The sequence below is a fragment of the Pan troglodytes genome, chromosome 9 (assembly GCF_028858775.2).
Source record: "Pan troglodytes isolate AG18354 chromosome 9, NHGRI_mPanTro3-v2.0_pri, whole genome shotgun sequence".
In the NCBI taxonomy this organism is placed as follows: Eukaryota; Metazoa; Chordata; class Mammalia; order Primates; family Hominidae; genus Pan; species Pan troglodytes.
Genome location: NC_072407.2, coordinates 120327448 through 120350313, shown reverse-complemented (window position 1 = coordinate 120350313; position 22866 = coordinate 120327448). Strand labels below are relative to the sequence as shown.

At 41.2% G+C, this 22866-nt stretch overlaps 2 protein-coding genes across 8 annotated transcripts in view; both read right to left on the bottom strand.

The window, feature by feature from the left end:
• Nucleotides 1-13: 13 nt before the first annotated feature.
• ATP5MG (ATP synthase membrane subunit g) lies at nt 14-8606 on the bottom strand. Its single transcript, XM_001161526.6, has 3 exons — nt 7511-8606; nt 2124-2284; nt 14-217 (listed from the first exon to the last, which is right to left on the bottom strand). Exons 1-3 carry the CDS (start codon nt 7560-7562, stop codon nt 119-121), a joined length of 312 nt encoding a protein of 103 aa, XP_001161526.1. The 5' UTR covers nt 7563-8606; the 3' UTR covers nt 14-118.
• A 1411-nt stretch (nt 8607-10017) lies between these two features.
• Nucleotides 10018-22866, bottom strand: part of UBE4A (ubiquitination factor E4A) — a 39704-nt gene continuing 26855 nt past the window's right edge. For 5 of the 7 annotated variants that reach the window (XM_009424256.5, XM_001161348.5, XM_016922087.4 and 2 more), the window contains 5 exons: nt 22597-22771; nt 19303-19483; nt 18418-18565; nt 16349-16506; nt 10018-12925 (listed from right to left, as the gene is read on the bottom strand). In XM_009424256.5, coding sequence (XP_009422531.1) covers nt 12799-12925; nt 16349-16506; nt 18418-18565; nt 19303-19483; nt 22597-22771 — 789 coding nt within the window. In that variant the 3' untranslated portion in view covers nt 10018-12798. The remainder of the gene's footprint in view (nt 12926-16348; nt 16507-18417; nt 18566-19302; nt 19484-22596; nt 22772-22866) is intronic. The other 2 variants (XR_010147322.1, XR_010147323.1) reach the window with 1 other exon arrangement.

Genomic DNA, 22866 nt, shown 5'->3' with positions numbered 1-22866 from the left:
ATGGAGAAAACACTGAGTTTTGACAAATCTTATTTTATTCAGATAGCAGTCTGATCACACATGGTCCAACAACACTCAAATAATAAATCAAATATAATCAGATGTTAAAGATTGGTCTTCAAACATCATAGCCAATGATGCCCCGCTTGCCTATAATCTCTCCGACATAAAACCACATCAACACCTCAGTGGCCACCAAACCATTCAGCACAGCTTCCTGAAAAAAGAAGCATACATTTTAAGGTACCTTTTATATATATATATAATTATATATATATATATATATATATATTTGAAACTATTCTTTTCCAGAATTAAGGAGACAAAGAACATAAAAGATGCTATTCAAACTAGAAGGCAGTTTTAGTCAAAGTTGAGAATTACTAACATTACTTCTCTTCAACTGCTGAGAACCCTTGAACTTTCAATTTTGTAAGGTAAGTAGTCAAAGCTTATATAAATTCTTTCAAAGCATTCTTTAAAGACCTGAACTGACTTAACCCTTTCATTATAAGTTTATGAGACACTTTATGAGCCCTAAAACAATCCACATCCTGGATATAGCTGGCGCATTTAGATAGGATGGCTATAGGAAGGCCGAGTCTCTGAATAGACATTTTTGTCTGGCAAAAGAAAATCTGCTGAAAGATGAAGTGCTGTCTTCCCCTTTAGACCTCATTTTTATTCATTCAGTATTTGACTTAACTCTGACTAAGTATCTGGTATTCATATCAACATATTGTTGTCCCAAAGAGAAATATGCACATATGGCTCAGGAAAGCACTGTTATTAATACATGGAGCAATAATATGGATCTTGAAATTCTAGTTGAAAAAATAACTTTCCATAACAAAACTGGACCTTTTCCTTTTAGCACTTCTGGAAGTGAATTTTCCCCATCAAATTAGACCAGAAATTTATGGAAGTCTTCTGAAAAACAACCACACTTCCCAGGATGTAGGCTCTAAAATTAGCAATTATTTAGGCTTTTTGTACTCTGTGCTTGGATCATGCAAATAAAATCCAAGTTCCAGTTCTTTTTTTCCTTTTTCTTTTTTTTGAGATGGAGTCTCGCTCTGTCACCCAGGCTGGAGTGCAGTGGCGCGATCTCGGCTCACTGCAAGCTCCGCCTCCCAGGTTCTTGCCATTCTCCTGCCTCAGCCTCCCAAGTAGCTGGGACTACAGGCTCCCACCACCACGCCCGGCTAATTTTTTGTATTTTTAGTAGAGATGGGGTTTCACCGTGTTAGCCAGGATGGTCTTGATCTCCTGACCTCGTGATCTGCCCGCCTCGGCCTCCCAAAGTGCTGGGATTACAGGCGTGAGCCACTGCGCCCAGCCTTTTTTCCTTTTTTAAGAGATAGGGTCTTACTCTGTCACCCAGGCAGCGACACAATCAGAGCTCACTGCCTCCTCTAACTCCTGGGCTCAAGCGATCCTCTCGCCTCAGCCTCCCAAGTAGTTGGGACTACAGGTGCATGCCACCACACCTGGCAATTTTTTTTCACTTTTTTGGATAGAGATAGGGCCTTGCTATGTTGTCCAGGCTGGTCTTGAACTTCTGGCCTCAAGCGATCCTCCTACTTTGGCCTCCCAAAGTACTGGGATTACAGGCAGGAAGTGACTGCGTATGGCTGCAAGTTCTAATTCTTACAGTTTTTAGATTTTATCTTCACACAATTCAATAACCCAGTTTGGTATTTTCATCTTATATATAAGAAGTGTTAGCTTCCTGACTGTGACATAGTTCAAGAGATGTTTTGGCTGAACTGGGGACAATCTCAGGACTACAGATGAAAAAAGTACAGACTCAGCAAACCAAGCCATCATATTTTAGTATACTATCTAATATAGGAAAGGAAAAAAAATTTCCCAATAAAAATGGTCACTTTTTTGCTAGGTTTAAGACTCTTAGGAAACTAAGATATAAAATGGGCTAATTATTTCTACCCAGGTGACAAAATTAGAAAAGTAAGTATCTTCCTCAGCAGTCAAAATTTTTTTCCTCATTATGCTGGATTCAGCCTCATTGGAAACATATATATTAATCAAAACAATCAGAAAAATCCCAAGGGAAGACATTTTCTGTTATGCACATCCGTTTTCATTTAGCCCGTGGTTACCTTAACTGTGAGCTGTTTGAAGCTACCAGTCTGAGCACTATTGACTATTTTTTTCAGGCTCTGAATAGCTCTAGGGATCTCAGCAGGGGTGGGAGGAACCAGCTCAACCTTGGCGTAGTACCAAAATGTGGCCAATCGAGGCTTCGAGTAAGTCACAGCAGCTGGAAAACAAAACAAAACAAAAAACCAGGATGAACTCACTAGAGACCGAAAGAAGCAGATGTGTGGGCTGGACACAAATATTTATTCATGCATCACCTTCATTCACTGCTTGTACCAAATGTGCACCCGGTGTGAAAAGTCAAAGCTGCTCCCTGGTAACAAGAGGCTTTTAAAGATGCAGAACACCTGTGCCACAGGGATGTTCAATCAGGCAGGATGCTATAAGCACATTCAATTATGCCAGTACTTCACTAGTGGCCAGCTAGTACTGTACTTCATTTATGAATGGCAAATCTAGCTAACTGTAAAGATGCTAGGAATTGGATTTAAAAACAAGAGAACAGTCAATTTATTCATATTTTCTTAGAGAGAGACCAGCAAATTTGAAGAAAGAGGTGAAGAAAGGGATGAAGGATTTAGAATGGCACTCTTAAGAACAAGATGAAAAGTTATCATAATATTATCCACAAGTCCAGATGGAATTAAAACAACTGGTACCCATTTTGGTATCCTCATCAATATGTGCTGGATTAAATGTTTCTCTGACAAAAGCACAGCTGCTCCTCTTTTAAAGGCACCACAAATAATAAAAGTAAAATCTACATGTATAGTTAAGAAGAGCCAAAACTAGAATCTATTACCAAGCTGGAATTCCTCAAGGTATTTACTATTTCAAGAGAAGAGATCATTAACAACCAGGGTAGTTGTGAGACTGCAGTAGTGATTTCAGAAAGAGGAAGACATTTTTTATTTAAAAAATTATAAGAGAGGCTAAGTGCAGTGGTCATGCCTGTAAACCCAGCACTTTGGGAGGCCGAGGCGGGCAGATCACTTGTGGCCAGGAATTTGAGACCAGCCTGCCCAACATGGTGAAACCCTGTCTCTACTAAAACTACAAAAATTAGCTGGGCATGGTGGTGTGTGCCGGTAGTCCCGGCTACTCGGGAGGCCGAGGCACAAGAATTGCTTGAACACGGGAGCCAGAGGTTGCAGTGAGCCAAGATCTCACCATGACACTCCAGTCTGGGGGACAGAATGAGACTCTGTTTCAAAAATTACAAGAGAAACGTAATAAAAATAGCATGAAAGCCCATAAAGTGTCTACTCTTCAAAGACAGATTACCCAAGGCTCTTGGTGTTTTCCTCATATTAACGGCCTCCATTTGAGTGTTTCTGAATTACTATCTCCCTCATCTTCTGTGTTTGGGGATATGGGCATACCTTTAAGCAGACACAAAGCTCTAAGAGATAGTTCCAAACAGAACTGCCAATGCCTGTAAGATGGGACAATAAAAAAAAAGCACAATCTTGTATAAGTCAATCAATTGTCAATATTATCTCCAACACACAGACATTTCATCCTTAAAAAAAAAAATGAATCAGTATACTGTACATAAACACTATTTTAGGTGGTAAATTTGTTTCTTAGGGGATACAGGTTAAAGAGTTTGAAACTGCTTTACATGTATACAAGAGATAAAACATAATGAATGGTAGATAATGGGAGCTAGATTTCTCAGTGGAGGTTGAGTGACGTTACAGGTAAGCAAGAAAAGCAGCAAGAATAAATCCCACAGTACTGGGTTAGAGTTGGACTCAGGTTTAGCTTAATATATACACAGACTGATAGACACAGAAATAATTATATATACATATATGCATGTATATACATGGCTTAGTATGCATGTATATACACATACACACATCTATACTGATACATATCTATATTCCTGTCAAATGAGAGGACCTAGAAGTAGTGATATTCTGGTAGCAAGGAACATAAACAGCACCCAGACCTTAGTTTCTTAATTCTATTGTCCAATAAAAGGAACTAAGGTTCCTTGGAGAAATGGCTGATTCTAGGGCTGGGACAGGGAAAATACAATATAAATCTGAAGCATCTTGTAGTATCAGAAAGGGTGGCGGTATGTCAAAGGGACAGAGGTGCTAACCTGAAAGAGCTCCCAAATAGCCAAGGCTGAAATAATTTGAGCAATAATACAGTATTTGATACAGAAAGTATGAAATCAATGTACAAGTCCATACAATAAGTGACTGGATAAATAAATGGAGAAGAGACAAATCTTTCTCACAGAAAAATTCTATTTAATTTATGTAGATATTCCCTCCTACAGGAGATGGAATCCCCCCACTGTAATCACACCTTGCCTTTATGGGATAGGCTTAGTTATTTGCTTCTATAGAATAGAACACGGAGAGAAAAACAGTAACTTTACAGTAGAGGAACCTATAACCAAGTGATGAAAGCTTGTATCACCAGAGATGTCACAGGAATATCATATATCTCCTGACATGTGATTAGGGCATCTCTTCACTGTGGTATTTCCTCAAAATCCATAGTGCCAAACTAAGCATGAGAAAAACACCAGACAAATCCAGATTGAGGAAATTCTTCAGGATACCTAGACAGATACTTTGACAAGACAGATACCTAGACAGACAAGATACCTAGATACCTTAAAACTGTCAAGGTCAGGAAAGATGAGGGAAGACTGGGAAACTGTCCCAGACCAGAGGAGATTGGGAAGACACAGAAACTAAATGCAATGTGGTACACTGGATTGGATCCCGGAACTGAAAGATTATTGGAAAAACTATTGAAATACAAATAAAGTCTACAGTTAAGGGAAAAAAAAATCAGATTCCATGATCTTCCTAGGCAAACCTGATGATAAATTTACTTATTTCCATAAGCTTTTTTGACCCCCAGGGGAATTAACAGATATAGTCAGTAATTTTTATTAAATATTTAACATTCACATTTAATACACTAGCCTATGTATGTTATAAAGCAAAATGTATTTCCACGTTAACATTCCAGCCCAGTTGAGTCCTCCTTTCTAAGTACTTTTGGAAGAATAACAAGTTATCTTTCAATTATTTACAACGGAGGGAAAGGTTCATATTATATATTTCATAACAAAAAAATTACCTTGGTGTTACTTTTCTTTTTAGATCATAAAAATTAGTTTGCAATTCCTTAATATGCGCCACCTAAAAAATGTGAAAGCCACACCAGAAAAAAAATCCACTTGAAATATTAAGAATTGTGCCTTAAATCACCCACAAAGTCCAGAGTGAAGCCTCTAATCCTTTTTTCTCTTTAGTTTGTTTGTTTTTTTTTTTTTAGACGGAGTCTCGCTCTGTCGCCAGGCTGGAGTGCAGTGGCGCAATCTTGGCTCACTGCAACCTCCGCCTCCTGGGTTAAAGAGATTTTCCTGCCTCAGCTTCCCGAGTAGCTGGGATTATAGGCGCCTGCCACCATGTCCGGCTAATTTCTGTTTTAGTAGAGACGAGGTTTCACCATATTAGTGAGGCTGGTCTCTAACTCCTGACCTCAGGTAATCCACCTGCCTTGGCCTCCCAAAGTGCTGGGATTACAGGCGTGAGCCACAATGTCCAGCATTATTATTATTTTTTTTGAGACCTAGCCTCGCTTCGTCGCCCAGGCTGGAATGCAGTGGTGCAATCCTGACTCACTGCAACCTCCGCCTCCGGGGTTCAAGCGATTCTCCTGCCTCAGCCTCCCAAGTAGCTGCGATTACAGACATGCACCACCAAGCCTGCCTAATTTTTGTATTTTTTGTAGAGATGGGGTTTCACTATGTTGGCCAGGCTGGTCTCGAACTCCTGCCCTCAAGTGATCTGCCCGCCTTGGCCTCCCAAAGTGCTGAGATTACAGGCGTAAGCTACCGCCGCAGAGCCATTCTCTTTTGATTTATATAAAATTGTAGAGCTCTATGACAGGTATCTTAACAATCTTAGTAAAGTAAAAGACTTTCTTGCAAGCTTACGAAATTATTTGGGAAAATGTGTAAAATGTTTCACTAGTAGGCTGTGAGGTTCTGCAGGACAGCCTTCAATAACTCATAGTTTGGCTGGTGATGGAGGGAAGGGAGGAGAGAATGGATAAATTACCCGGCTGGCGCTGTGGCTCACACCTGTAACTCTGGCACTTTAGGAGACCGAGGCGGGAGGACCCCCTGAGCCCAGGAGTTAAGAGACTAGCCTGGGCAACATGGTGAAATCCCGTCTCTTAAAACATACAAAAATTAGCTGGGTGTGGTGGCGCGTGCCTGTGATCCCAGCTACTCAGGAGGCTGAGGTGGGAGGATCGCTTGAGCCTAGGAGGTGGAGGCTGCAGTGAGCTGTGATCTGCACTGCACTCCAGCCTGGGCGACAGAGTGAGTCCCTGTCTTCTAGAAAAAAAAAAAAAAAAAAAAAGAAAGAAAGAAAAAGAAAATACCCAAACCAAACTCAAACACAGCAAAATAGGCTAGAAAGTATTACATTTTTTTTGAAGTTCTGCTTTCTATTCACATTTCACAAATGTAGGCGAAAGTTAAGAGATCCGACCTTCAGTCACTTACTGGAATACAGCACATCTAGGAAAAACTTAGGTCAATTTAGCTTATCTCACTTCAGGAATAAAATGAATAGCTTGCCACTGAGAAGACAACTGAAATATTTACTGGCCAAATAAACTAGTACTCAGAGGCTGTGATTATTCAGGGTTCTTGTGAAATACAGCGGTCTACCAGTGAGGCTCTTCAAGCTGAAAAAATTCCACGAATGCTAAGCTGTAGTAACAAAGATTATTGTTTATACGGATCCCGTTCTATGCTTCTCGGGGCATGGATACTCATCCATGAAGTCCATTTCCACCTAAAATTTCCCTCGGATTAAAGCGGAAGTATCTTAGAATCCGTCTAGGACAGAAAGCAAAGTCAACGTTCAAAAAAGCTCACCCATCCTTAAACATTTCTGTTGACTTCCAAATACTCCACTGAGAACAAGACCACATGTAATGAGGCCGAATTGATTTACTTTCACGTTTCTGCCCTTCCTTTTCTTAGCTCTCCTAACAGAACCATCCCCTCTAGATCCCTGCTCTTAGCGATCTCAGGGGGCGTAATGGTTGCAGCTGCCGGGCAACGCCGGGCTTCCTTCACACTACCTCTCTTCCCAGTCGTGGTGAGAATTCAGGAACTTCTAGGTTGTGTAGAGAACCCAATCTGCAGGTCAGACGAGCGGAAGGCTAGAAAAGAGTCGCCAACCTGCTTCCTGCTCCCTCCACCTGCAGGCCATCCCGCCCCGGCACCCGCAGGCCCCTCGGGTCTTCGCCGCCCGCTTCTTCCTCTCAGGCCATCGCAGGCCTCCCTGCCGCCCGTGTGCCCGCCTCGGCGGTCTCACATCGCGCTCACCGTTCACCAGCGCCGGGGTCTTCTCCACAAGGTTACGGACAAATTGGGCCATGGTTCTGGGATGGAGAGTCCGTCGCCCCGAACCGCCGGCTGAATGTCACCCGCCGGAAGGACCCGCTGCAGGACCCCGTCCCACTTCCAAGGTCAGGCCGCCTCTTTTCGCGCCGGTCGAAGATACTTAAATGTCCAAAGATCTTTGCAGAATCCAGTCTGTCAATTTAATTTTTCAACATGGAAGAGAAAGTGGATATGAAAAGATGGCATTAGAGAGCATGTGAAGAACAGTAGGATTCCGCAGAGAAGCAGGCATTTTGTGGGGCAGCCACTCGTAGAGGTCCGGAAAACCGGCAAGGAGCGGAAATGCGCATGCGCCCTGAACCTGCAGTGCTTTTCTTGGCGCCGACCTCCGCTATTTTGCGTAGGGTGCTTTCGCTGCGATTCCGAGAACCTTTGAAGTCAGTACTGGAGAAGGATTCGCTGAGATTCTTCTAGTCCAACACGATCGTTGTACAGAGGTAGAGAGGGTCCAAGGCCAAACATATAAAGTTAGGGGCCGAGCAATCACCACACAGCCTGTCACCAGGCTCAACCCATAGCCCTTTTTATTTGAGACAGTCTCGCTCTGTCGCCCAGGCTGAAGTGCAGTGGCACGACTTCGGCTCACTGCAACCTCCGTGCCCCGGGTTCCAGCGATTGTTGTGCCTCAGTCTCCCTAGTAGATGGGACTACAGGCGCCCGCCACCACGCCTGGCTAATTTTTGTACTTTTAGTAGAGACGGTGTTTCACCATGTTGGCCAGGCTGGTCTCGAACTCCTAGCTTCAAGTGATCCGCCCGCCTTGGTGCTGGGATTACAGGCGTGAATCACCGCGCCTGGCCCCATAGCCCTTTTAAAGTTGATTTTTTGTAATCCCCATCTCCCCAAAGTGCTGTATCACGATTGGAATCCATTTCCCCTAATTCCCTAGTTAACCACAAGGAGCTGTGCAGATGTGAGGAAAAAATCACCTGTATTGAACGCCCACACTATGCCAGGCATTTTGGAATTTAAAGAAAGCCTGTAAGGCATTGTCCCCATTGAGACTGGGCTTGAAAAATGGCCACACAGTTTGGAAGTGGCAGAGTTGAGATCTGAAGTTGCAATGTATACTCAGAGACGGGGCATTCCATCAGATTAGGCATGGTGCTGATTTCAGCATACTTCCTAGAAAAGATCCTTGAGCCGATGTCTAAGAGGACAGCTGTATACTACAGAGGGCTGAAACTTCATAGTTTAATATGAGGAGGAAAAGATGTATGTAGGGAAGTGGCATTTGATGAGAGGAACAGAACTATAAGTAATGTAACCTGGGGAAGTCTGAGCAGAAGTAAATCTCCGATTTTTGGAATGGTTAGAGAGATGGAAAGAAAAATTAGAAGTGTTATCAAGGAAGTAAGAACTTTTCAGTGAAGGAGTGATTCTGCTGCCCTAGATACTGCAGAAAAGTCAAATTAAGGATGGGAAAGTTAATTTAGCAATATGGCAATCTTTAACTAATTAGCGCCTTTTCAAAAAATTAGGATAGAATCCAGGGTGAATGGTGAAGAAATATGGCTGTAAAGGATTACAAGTCAGAAAACCAAAGGGGAATGTGGAACTCAGGGGAGAAATTGAAGACAGAGAAGAGGCAGTCATTTATTTATTTAGAGATGGGGTCTTGCCACATTGCCCAGGCTGGTCTGAAACTCCTGGCCTCAAGAGATCATCCCACTTCAGCCTCTTGCTTAGCTCTGGGATTACAGGCACAGGCCATCCTGCCTGATAAAAAGGGATATTGACAAGAGCCCTGATGCGGCAGGAAAAGAGAACTAGCCAGGGATCTATGGGGCCTTTTCCACAGATGTGATTGTGGGAGAGAGGTCTGAAAGTCTTCAAAGTCTCTGAAGTCTTTATCTTCCCAGCAAAATGAAGGCAAAGTCATCGGATTGTGAGGGGTCAATGGGAGGGGGGTATGAGAAGGAATTTGAGGAAGGAGGCCAAAGTTTGGAATAGCTGAAGGACACACAGAAGGGTTGTTGGGCAACGTTAGAGATAAGTTTGTGGTTGTACCATTCTAAAAATTGTGTTTTTCCTCCAACAATGGTCTGCAGTTTGGATATTACAGCAGAGGGGAATGGCTGAGTTAATCTAGGCTGACATCTTGCATGGCAGGGGTATGGAAACAAGGAGCAAGAAAGGGGAAGATAACAGCAAATGATTACAAAGACCTGGGGTTCAGGCCAGATAAAGAAAAACAGTGAAGCCAAAAGACAGCTGGTTAGGAAAACCATACTGTGAGATTCATCTCCTGAGGGTAACCCCAGGGTCCCCTCCAGAGGCCTGGTAAGGCAGGCTGGGTCAGCCAGGTCACACATATTTGATGTTACTTACCTAAAAAAAAAAGTGAAACGTTAGAATCCTCTAAGTTTTCAGGGGGATTTCTGAAACTGCCACTAGCTTTTAATACTGGAATAAAGTGATAACAAAGGTTGTAAGTCAGATGTTCATTTATTAAATACAAGTTTTGAACAAACACTGCCAGGCAAGTTTGACAAGAAGTAACCTTCCTGGAATGTTTCAAAATACAGTCACGTTGATCAAGTTTTATTTCAATCAACCTTTTCATTTTCTGTTTCTAGGTTCATTTCCTGTTGAGCAGTTAGAGCATGTGCATTATTTCCTCACATGACATCAACAGTGCAGCATCAGCCTCTGGCATGTAAAGGCACCCAGTAGACTTATGCTCTGTGCAATGGCTGCTTAGCAACCACCATCAAATAAAGTAATGAAGCTTTTGTAGAGTGCGATATCAAATAGCAACTGGCACCTTCACTTGCACCATTAAAAAACCTTTAACGTTTCCTTCAGTTTTCACATATCCATTAAAAAGTATATTAAAAAACAAAACCCAGACTGCTTGATAAAACATACTTAAACAATTTTCCAAGTTTAGTATTAGCCTCTTGGTAAGTTATGAGCAATACCAGAGCTGAGTAAAAGAGTCTTCATTTTGCTATCATACTCCAGCAAAGCCAATACACAAAACTAGGTATGTTAGAAAGTCTGCTCTACTAGATTTAGAGCTGCTTCTAAGTTCCAGACAAAACACCTTTTTAAGCTTCCAAGTGTATATACACACGGTGTTGTACCAAGATAACTTTTTAAAGTCTAATTTTTTTGGATATTCTTAAATTACTTCACAGAAAGAAAAAAGGCACAGAGGACACTTGGTTTCCTTACCAGTAGTGGCCTTAAGCTACACACTTGCCTGTGCAGAGTTTAAAGATATTCAGCAGCATTAATGGTGCCATAGCCATTCATAAAAAGTTTCAGGAAAAGAGTTTAAAAAAAGAAGAAAAGCTTGCCAGAAAAGGCTTACAATCTGAAGGTTAAATACAGAAGAATACAGACAAAGACTGGAGGCAGCATGGGGGTTGTTAACTAGGAAGCTGCTGGGAATAGCTGCCTTCTGAGTTTTTGTGCCCATTTTCCTCCAGTTTTCTCCTGAAAAACTCTGGTCTTTTCCCCTCGTTTTTAAAATGAGAACATCCTACTAGATTGGGTTTGGAGGATAAATGCAAATAGGCAGAAGCTTATTTTATACATAGTTCATTCTCAGAGAGGGAAAGGAGGATGATAAATATTGAATGAAGCTAATTTTAGAAAATAAACAAATCCTGTCAACCCATGCCATAAAGGCCCAGGGAGCACACTGAATGAATCTTACATTCTGGCATTTGCAAAAGTGTCCTCAATTTCCTTTTTCATTTTATAAGCACAGCAATAGGCAACACCTATTTTATATCTAGGATGGGAAGCCCTCTTAGATTTGAGGCTTTCCAGCTGATGCAATCAAAAACCCATCAAGGACTGCTTATAGCAACTTGTGTTGAAATATAAAACTACTATTTTATTTTAAAGAGACCATAGTTAATAACATGTTCCAAATGAAGCAGTGACACCCATTTCTTGATCCTATCACTTTTCTTGTCACTTATGACATCTCTGGGCTTAGAAAGACAGTGATATAAAGATAATCCATAGGGGAATGTCCCTAGTCAGCATATTAAGCTGCACAATTGAGTAGTGAGCTCAAGTTCACTTATGAAAGTGGTGTCCACCTACCAACTACACAGGGCTAAGTGGATATTTAAAATGGCTGTGGACAAGGTTGTGCTCAACTTCCTACTTTGTTAATTGAAGACCTAAGGCTGTGTTAGAAGTAGCTCTTAGAAGTCAGGTCACAAGCTCAAACAAATATTAACTATATACATTTTATAATCTCAGAATTTTGTGAAGAATGAGTATGTTAGTAAACATGGCCACATACTGCATACATCTCACTATGGAAGAGAAAATATAAAGTGGTACTCAGTTTACACTAAACCAACAAAAAAGCACATGGGGTGTATGTGTGTGTGTATTTATATATCTCACACACTGAGATATACTGTTGATATTAGTGTCTTAAAATGACATTTTTCATGGATATGATACCCGTTGCCTAAATCTACTTAGGCCTAGTCCTTGTAGAAACAGATTTTCATAAGAGAATAAGGGCCCAACAGTCTCCTCACCCCCATCAATTGGTAGGATTGCCCTACCAATCCTCATTAAAAAGACTGTATAACAAAATTAAGAGCTATCAACAGAAGTTGCACAAGATTCCTTTAAATTCCTTTTTTTAAAAAAATTCTCGTCTATCATCTTATTCAGAAGTCTACACAAACTTAAAGGTATCTGCTTTTATGTGAAGTTACTCTGTAACACAGAAAAGGGGTTAAGTCTAGATCATGAGGACTAGTAAATACACAGGATAACACAGGATTTTTCTGATAACATCAGCTGTCACTGAAATATGTGACATCACATACTTATAAAAGCAGCACTCACCAAAAATGTTTGAACAGTAATTGGAAGAGAAATAGCAGGGTGGCGGGAAGTTTTAGTAGTTGAAATAATATAATTTCATTTAGGAAAAGGAAGAAGAATATGAAGAGACAACAGAGGGTGAAAATTAGTGATGATTTCTAAACTTGGTGATGCTATAATAAGTATAATTTCCTGCAAGCCAGGGGAGCATTGTCAAGTTCTTAGGAATCTTAACTATCATAATTTCGGCAAGAGCAGTTCTCTAATTTAGTAAAGAAAAAAAAAAAAAAAGAAAAAGAAAAGAAGAAAGAAAAGGAACAGAACCAGAAAGAGAGAAACCACAAACAATTGTTTATCTGCACTCTGGGGTTGGTTTTGGTTTGGTTAGTTCACAGTATCTATTCAAGTTGCTCCTTTTGTTGTTTCCTCTCTGCAAGCCACCGTTGGATTTTTTCTTTTAGTTCTGTGTTTGGCCGGATCTGGTCCATGGTGAGGGGACTACGGTTAAAGGGATCTGTTTGGTCACTGGGACAAAGAGAGAAAGGGAAATAGGGTTATTTCCATAAGTTCTAACATTCTAAGCCAAAAACAGAACACCTGGGCGTTGCATCTTAAGAATGAAGCCAGAGTGCATTATAACTTTGAGTCAAATGCCGAGTTGGGGTTAGAAAGAGTGAGAACAAGATGATTCAGGAGTTTTTGTAGCTACTTTGTCTATTTCTTTCTTTCTTTTTTTTTTTTTTTTTTTGGAGACAGAGTCTTGCCCTGTCGCCCAGGCTGGTGCAGTGGCACCCAGGATGGAGTGCAGTGGCGTTATCTCTGCTCACCGCAACCTCTGCCTCCTGGGTGAAAGCTATTCTCTGACCTCAGCCTCCCAAGTAGCTGGGATTACAGGCCTGCACCATGACACTCAGCTAATTTTTGTATTTTCAGTAGAAACAGAGTTTCACCATGTTGGCCAGGCTGCTCTCAAACTCCTGGCCTCAAGTGATCCACCAGCCTTGGCCTCCCAAAGTGCTGGGATTACAGGCGTGAGCCACCCACCTGGCCTCTATTTCTTAATAAACTTTGTCTCAACACTGCTGTTCAGATGATATTTAATTACAGTGGCTTAAAAAATGCTATGCTTCTGTCACCTTTAGATTTCTCTAAGGCAGAGACACTATATATTCATGTCAGTGTAAAGAACTATTTGTAATTATAGTAACAGATTCTTAGAACAGTATGAGATGTTAAGGAATAAAGCCTTGTAGACCAACATTTGATTTAGTCAGCTGATTGTTATGCAAGTACATGCAGATTACGGTTTCTTGAAACATAAGAAGGTTTATGACAGATGTCAATCTTTTGGCTTCCCAGGCCACATTGGAAGAACTGTCTTGGCCTATACATAAATTCTTATAATGTTTTAAGAAACGTTATGAATTTTTGTTGGGCCACATTTCGAGCGATACAGTGAATGCTTAATACCAAATACCAAGAGGTAGAAAATTCTTTTTTTTTTTTTTTTTCTGAGACGGAGTCTTGTTCTGTTGCCCTGGCTGGAGTTGCAGTGGCGTGATCTTGGCTGACTGCAACCTTTGCCTCCCAGGATCAAGGGATTTTCCTGCCTCAGCCTCCCGAGTAGCTGGGACTACAGGCACGTGCTATCATGCCCAGCTAATTTTTGTATTTTTAGTAGAGATGGGGTTTCACCATGTTGACCAGGCTGGTCTTAAACTCCTGACCTCAGGGTGATCCACCTGCCTTGGCCTCCCAAAGTGCTGGGATTACAGGCGTAAGCCACTGCACCTGGCCAAAAATTCATCTTTTTAATATTTAAAAATTTCCTTAACTTTGGGTCAAAGTATACCACATGTATCTATCTGTTTATTTAGAGACGGTGTCTTGCTCTGCTGCCCAGGCAGGAGTGCAGTGCTGCCATCATAACTCAGTGCAGCCTTGAATTCCTGTGCTCAAGCGATCTGCCTCAGCCTCCTGAGTAGCTAGGACTACAGGCATGTGCCATTATACTTGGCTAATTAAAAATAATTTTTTGTAGAGATATATTTTTTTTTTTTTTTTTTTTTTTGAGACGAGTCTCGCTCTGTCACCCAGACTGGAGTGCGGTGGTGTGATCTTGGCTCACTGCAACCTCTGCCTCCCAGGTTCCAGTGATTCTCCTGCCTCAGCCTCCCAAATAGCTGGGATTACAACAGGCATGTGTCACCACTCCCGGCTAATTTTTGTATTTTTAGTAGAGACGGGGTTTCACCATGTTGGCCAGGCTGGTCTCGAACTCCTGATCTCAAGTGATCCACCTGCTTCAGCCTCCCAAAGTGCTGGGATTACAGACGTGAGCCACTGTGCCTGGCTCGATATAACTTAATTTTAAATATGGAGAGGCCAAACAAGGTGGCTATGCCTGTAATCCCAGCACTTTGGGAGGCTGATGTGAGTGGACTGCTTGAGCCCAGGAGTTTGAGACTGGCCTGGGTAACATGGAGAGACCCCTTCTCTACAAAAAATACAAAAATAAATAAGCCAGGAACAGTGGTACATGGCCTGTGGTCCCAGTTACTTGGTGACGCTGAGATGGGAGGGTTGCTTGAGCCTGGGAGGGTGAGGCCACAGTGAGCTGAGATCATGCCACTGCACTCCAGCCTGGTGACAGAGCAAGACCCTGTCTCAAAAAAATAGATAAATAAATATATAAATAGGCAGAGTCTCTCAGTACTCATTTCTTTCTAATGCCGGACTAAAAAAAGTTAAGGGGCCCATTAAGCAGCTAATAAGCTACCATTTATTGCTTTATTCCTGTCTTTTCTATAGTTATCATGGGGCAGACTGTCTAAAGAATAGGCAGGCTGGGGAAAGTTCATGGTTACCACAGCTGATACAACAACAGCAACAGAACGTGAGTTAATCCACATGGTGAATATAGTGTAAAACCTGAATTAGAAAAAGCAGGCTGGGTGAGGTGGCTCATGCCTATAATCCCAGCACTTTGGGAGGCTGAGGTGGGAGGATCACTTGAAATCAGGAGTTTAAGACCAGCCTGGCCAATATGGTGAAACCTCATCTCTATTACAAATACAAAAATTAGCCAGATGTGGTGGTGCTCACCTGTAGTCTCAGCTATTCGGGAGGCTGAGGCTGAAGAATCACTTGATCCTGGGAGGCAGAGCTTGCAGTGAGCTGAGATCGCGCCACTGCACTCTAGCCTTGGTGACAGAGCGAGACTCTGTCGCAAAAATAAAAAAACAGGCCAGGCGCAGTGGCTCACACCTGTAATCCCAGTACTTTGGGAGGCTGAGGGGGGTGGATCGCTTGAACCCAGGAGTTCAAGACCAGCCTGGGCAACATGGTGAAACCCTGTCTCTACAAAAAATACAAAAATTAGTTGGGCGTGTTAGTGGATGCCTGTAGTCCCAGTTACTCCAGAGGCTGGGGTAGGAGTATCACCTGAGCCCAGGCTGGAGTGCAGTGGTGCGATCTCGGCTCACTGCAACCTCTGCCTCCTGGGTTCAAGCAATTCTTCTGCCTCAGCCTCCCGAGTAGCTCAGACTACATGTGCGCACCACCATACCCCTCTAATTTTTTGTATTTTAGTAGAGACGGGGTTTTACCATGTTGGCCAGGCTGGTCTCAAACTCCTGACCTCAAGTGATCCACCTGCCTCGGCCTCCCAAAGTGCTGGGATTACAGGCATGAGCCACTGCACCTGGCCAGAAATTATTTTCTTAAGGCAGGAAGAGGTAAGGTTAGAGTTAGCATTTCTCAACAGAATGTTTTGTTTTGAAATGTTTATATCCTAGCAATTGAAACCAAAATGTCTTCCAACATATCAGTAAGTCAATAATATGTGGTATGTGTTGGGTGCAAAGTACTGTCTTAGGTGCCTGGGAGAAAAAGATAGCAAACTAATATATATATGTGCTCTTGAGTCTGTTTTTGGGACTGGCCTACCTGAGCAAATGTCTTGCAATGGTGGATCTATCCACAGTGACTCTGGAAGATGGCAGCACCACAGGGTCACACATCAGTGTGCTCATAATGGGATCCAGGAACTCATCACAGGCATCTGCATAGGTTTCCTCTTCCTGTTGTTGGAGGTCTGCAAGAGACTGAATATACAACATCTGGTAGTTAAAGTGAATTCACAGTGTAGCTGAATTCAGCGTGCTCAATGACAGAGCAAGACTCCATCTCAAAAATAAAAAAACAGGTCATTAATAACCCTTGACAGTGATAGTGACTCATGTGAGCTTCATTTTCTCAAAAACAAGCCAAGATATTCTAAGAACAAACTAAGCATTGAGCCCCAACTCTGGACCTTTAGGTTGGCTCAGCTGCTGGCAGTCATACTGGAAATGGGTTTAAATGTTAGGAGGAAAAGAAATACATCACATATAACATCCATCTGGCAACAGTTCTGTTGTAAATGCCATAATTCAAAAGGGGACGGAGAAGGGGGAATGGAGGAGGGTATTATTTGCATAATTAGAGTCACTCATGCAGCCTGTGTATGAAAAGCAGTTTTTGATTTTTGATACAAACAGGTATAGGAATTTTAAAGTCATTTTGACATTTAATTCCTTCACAACTTGAGTTCCTCAGGGATCCACCTGGCTAAGCTCTAAACAAAGATGAAGTCCAACTCAATAAAAAAGAAACTCAATAGAGGGAAGACTGACAGCAATAAGGAAGGTTTTCTATTAGACTTTTGTGCCATGATTTTCCTTCTTCTTACCTGCTAATAGAGCTCTGTCATACTCTAACTAAAGGGATTTAGCTAAATACAATATAGTATTTTAATCTTTAAAATGTATGCATATTCCAATAAAAGCCAACTACCAACTACAAACATAGAGACAATCCAAATAAAAATTAATGACTGAAAACTACTCATATTTTTTTTTTTCTAAAAAGTTATTCTGCATTAACACCCTAGCTTTTAAAATCTATTGGTAACACTGTGCATAAACGTTTTCATAAAAACATCTTACATAAATGTGCACATTCTTCTCTTCTAGTTGAGGTTTCTTAAATTTTTTTTTTTTTTTTCTTTTTTGAGATGGAGTCTCGCTCTTTTGCCCAGGCTCACTGCAAGCTCTGCTTCCTGGGTTCACGCCATTCTCCTGCCTCAGCCTCCTGAGTAGCTGGGACTACAGGTGCCTGCCACCACGCCCGGCTAATTTTTTGTATTTTTAGTAGAGATGGGGTTTCACCGTGTTAGTCAGGATGGTCACGATTTCCTGACCTTGTGATCTGCCCGCCTCGACCTCCCAAAGTGCTAGGATTACAGGCGTGAGCCACCACGCCTGGCCCTTAAATTTCTTTTTTCTTTTTTTTTTTTTGAGATGGAATCTCACTCTGTTGCCCAGGCTGGAGTGCAGTGGTTGTGATCACTGCAACCTCTGCCTCCCAGATTCAAGCGATTCTCCTGCCTCAGCCTCCCGAGTAGCTGGGATTACAGGCGCCTGCCACCACACCCAGCTAATTTTTGTATTTTTAGTAGAGACAGGGTTTCACCATGCTGGCCAGGCTGGTGTTGAACTCTTGACCTCAAGTGATCTGCCCACCCTGGCTTCCCAAAATGCTGGGATTACAAGCATGAGCCACTACTGTACCCAGCCGATTTCTTAAATTTCTATTCTCACTCTCATGTTGACAAGAATAAAACTAAGAATATTGTAGTTCTAAGTGACTGTCCAAAAAGAACCATCTGTTTATATTTTCTCTTGGTAATGCTCTTTTTCTCCCTGAAATAGAGTAAAAATCAGCACAGCTGAGGTGACAATCTGATTTTTTTTGCGTGGATTTTTAGGAGATGGGGTCTTGCTATCTTGCCAAGGCTGGAGTGTAGTGGCTATCCACAGGCATGATCATAGCACACTGCAGCTTCAAACTCCTGGGCTTAAGTAATCCTCTAGCCTTAGGCTCTTAAGTAGCTGGGACTACAGGCTTGAGCCATCATGCCTGGCTGACAACGTGGTTCTTAATGAAATCAGCAAACAATTCCTCCTCTTCCTCACCTTGATTCTCTCTGCCAAGTTGCTGAAAGCCACAATCATATTCCCAGGCTTATTTATTTTCTTCAAGACTCGAACTGTCTGTGCAAAGAGAGTTGGGGAATAGGAACGTCCATCCTTGGGCACAGTGGCACAGAAATTCTCCTCATCCCTGGAACGTTAGCATCAGAAAAAAACTGATCACCAGAGGGGTGGTCAATGGAAGAGACAATAGGTAGGCTGCAGAACAAGCATTCTCACCACTTAAAAGCCATGAACATTCTTTTGATATAGAAAGACTTATTTCAATATATATTATTTATAATATATAAATATTATTTTATTATTTATAATATATAAATATTATATTATTTATATATTATATTATTTATATATTGTAAATTATATTAAATATAAATAATATATATTAAATATATTATATATTTAATATATATATACTTTTTGATACAGAAAGACTTTCTAGGAAGTCTATCAAGTATCATGTGACCTTAAAAGAATGCTACTTTTCTAAACAGTGGTACAACCAGTAAAGTTTCTCTTTGCACAGATCAAAGCAGAATACTGGAAATCTCAATGTCCCATGGGTCACACAAAATCTTACTAGTTTTTAGAGACAGAGTCCTGCTGTGTTGCCCAGGCTGGTCTCAAACTCCTGGCCTTAAGCAATCCTCCCACTTCAGCCTCCCAAGTAGCTTGGACCACAGGCACACGACACCTTGCCCAGATAAAATCTCCTTATTTAAAACTACAGAAGATTCCTTCATCAAGCAACTAGGAATTAACCATTTCTTTTCTATTTTCACGTAATCACCAACCAGTCATTCTACTATCAAAACCCTAAATCAAAACAGCATCCCCTCTGGCTTGACAGATTTCAATCTCAGGTACCCAAGATTTAAGTAGATAGTGCAGATATCTGATACAAGCTGCTGGGGCTTGAAGTCAAATTCGCTGAAGTCCTTGACTTTTAAGGCACCCATCTTGGGGCCAACCAGGTGTTGCAGGAAGTAGTTCAACATGGAGATGATGCGCTCAGCCAGGAAGGGATGCACAAAGAGTGACTTGATCTCTGGAAAAGAATCCAAAGTCTCTGAAAACTCAATCCATTAGCACTCTTTTCCTTATTAGGTATAGTTTATTTGGAGACCTCTGGGGACTACTGTTATTTTATTTCTAAAAAGTTTGAAGGAACTACTTTTTTTAAAAACTAAGTAATTCATTTTCACTGCAGAAAATATAGACAAGCAAAAAACCAAAACCAAACAAAAAACAGAAAAGACAAAAACTACCATCCAGAGATAAACACTGTTAACATCTTGCTAATTTAACATTTTGTCCTTCTCTAGCTTTTCTGTCCTTATTTACACACACACAGACATTTTTTAAACAAAAATGATCATATTTTACATATTCTGAAACTTACTGTTTTCAGTAACTATATTGCAAATACTTTATCATTTTAGTAAGTGTATGTCCCTGTGCTATCCAACATAGTAGCCACTGGCCATATGCGGCTATTAAAATTAAAAATAAAAAATCCATTCCTCAGTCACACTAGCCACATGTGGCTAGTTAAGTATGGTTCTGGACAGCCCAGATTTATAGGACATTTTCCCCATCACAGAAAGTTCTATAGAATAGGGGTGATTCACATAACCTTTTTAAAAAATGAGATGGGGTCTCACTATATTGCCCAGGCTGGTCTCAAACTCCTGGGCTCAAAGTGATCCTCCTGCCTCGGCTTCCAAAGGGTTAGAGGATTACAGGCGTGAGCCACTGTGCCCAGCTGTTTTACATCATTTTTTAAAAAAATTATTTTTTATTTTTTTGAGACAGGGTCTTGCTGGTGCCTAGGCTGGAGTGCAGTGGCACGATCATGGTTCAAGGCAGTCTCAACTTCCTGGGCTCAAGTGATCCTCCTGCCTTGGCCTCCCAAAGTGCTGAGATTACAGGTGTGAGCCACTGTACCCAGTCTGTTTTACATCATTTTTAATGGCTGACTTTTCCAGTTGTAACTGCACCATAAGTTATTTATTTAATGTCTTTACTGGTGTACATTTTTACTATTTTCAGTTTTTTCCTACACTTATCAATGAACTTCATTGTGGATACATCTTGTAGACTCATCGCTTCTTTTTTTTTTTTTTGAGATAGAGTCTCATTCTGTTGCCTAGGCTGGAGCGCAGTGGCGTGATCTCTGCTCACTGCAACCTCCGCCTCCTAAGTTCAAGTGATTCTCCTACCTCAGCCTCTCAAGTAGCTGGGACTACAGGCACATGCCACCACACCTGGCTAATTTCTGTAATTTTAGTATAGACGGGGTTTCACTATGTTGGCCAGGCTGGTCTCGAACTCCTGACCTCGTGATCTGCTTGCCTTGACCTCCCAAAGTGCTGGGATTACAGGTGTGAGCCACCGTGCCTGGCCTATCGCTTCTTCTTAACAAATCTGTAAGGAACTGCTATGTTATAGGGCATGAATTCCAAAAATTAAAAAAAATTTATACATGCCAAATTTAACAAGTCAGACAGTATCATAATGCTATGTTTGGTTGGTACTAATAGTTCTTGATTTTTCAGTTTTAGTCATTATCACAGATGCCCTCAATATATAGTCAAATTTTTGGTTAAATAATTTAGTTTGTTGTTAAGATTATGTAAATATTATTCACAGCAGAGCCATGTGCTGTCCTAATGAGTATATAGTTCCTTTTTAGTATAACTTTTTGCTTATTTGCTTATTTTCAGAGCCTCTTATCACTAAATCCTTTCCAAACTCTCCATTGGAATTTAAAACTCTCAACATGGTCATTTCCAGCTGCTGATTAATTTTTGGAAACATTCTTTCTGGATGTTTCCATCCTTTGCTCCAACCTGGACTGCTTGCTCTACAGGCCTGCTATGTAGTGGCCACACAAGCTCCTTTCACCGTCATCCTGGGAATCTCCTTTGCGTCTCCCTTGTGTTGAATTCCACCTTCCTCCTCCTAGGTTTACTTTCCCTCAGAAATGTGTCTCAGCTTCAAATGACACTGTTGGAAGTGCAAAGCCATTTTGATACTTAAACTATGGTAACATTACCTGACTTCTCTGGGCTCTTTTAGGGTCTTGTTTTTACCATGATTTCCTAAAATTTCACAATGTCATACCTCACTGTGGGTTTTAAAAAATTCTCTGTGCAGGGGCCTTGGCAAGCCCTTTCAATTTAGAGGCTGTCTTTGAGTCTTGGGGATTTTTTGGTATCTTTGATAACTTCCTCCCCTCCATTTTTCGCTTTTGAGACTTCCTAGATCCATCCTTTGTTTTCTTATCCTTTCTCTTCTAATTTCCATCTTTTTCCTTCTGTTCTACGTTCATAGAAGAGTTCCTTGAATTTATATCTTCTAACTCTTTTACTGAATATTTAACATTTCCGAGGTAAAAATTTCAATATCCAAGGGCTCTTTCTTATTCTTTAAATAATCTCTTTCATTGCCTCTTTGTTCTTGTTTTGTGGCTGCTGTATCTTCTCTTATCCCTCTGAGATTAAAAAGTTTTTTTAAAAAGTTTTTACAAAGTTTTCACCTATTTGTTTTTCACATTAGAGGATTTCCTCAAATGTCTGGTGATTACTGATTGTCATATCACATTTAGCTGAGACATTAAAAATGATAATTTCAGTATGTAATCAGTATAAAAATGGACAGATTTCACATTTTAACACTAAGTCTTGTTCTTATAGCACATCTCAATTCAGACCAGCTACATTTTAAATCCTTGAAAGCCACACGTGGCAAGTGGCTACTGAATTGGACAGTGGAGCTATAGAAGGAGTAGAGATAAATTTCTGTTAGATCCACCATATTTAACCAGGATTCAAGCATATTTCTCAGATTAACAAACATATATGTATATATGTGTGTGTACAGACACACATATATTTATACGGCTAACTTGTCCTCAAGAAAGATTTTACCACCTTATGCTCTCTGGCAGCTGTGTGAGGGTGACCATTTCCTCACTTCCATGTCAACAATGGGCATCATCATTCTTTTTGAAGCTTCTCAAGTGATTCGTTTCCCTTCCAGATGTGGAGGATACTGTCACCAGGGTCTGAATTCTTAGTTTCAGCTGGGCTGATCCCCCAAGTGAAGCTGATCTTGGCCATTACTTTTTTGGGGGGAAGCAGTACTTCATGTCCTTACCTGATGTGAGAAAGGCAAGGGTACCGATTGTTTCATTGGACATGATGTTATGGAAACGTGCCAGCTGTCCAAACATCTGTAGGCCAGCCTCCTTTTCTCGGCGGGCTTCTGGAGTCAGACTATCCCATTCACCTCGATCCTTCTCAATTTGCTGAATCTTTATCTTGCTCAAATACTGCAGAAACCAGAGATGGGATATATCAGAGAAGAAAGGTGCAGTTGAAGGGACGTGACATTTAAGAGGTCCTATTCAAAATCCAGTCAACTAAG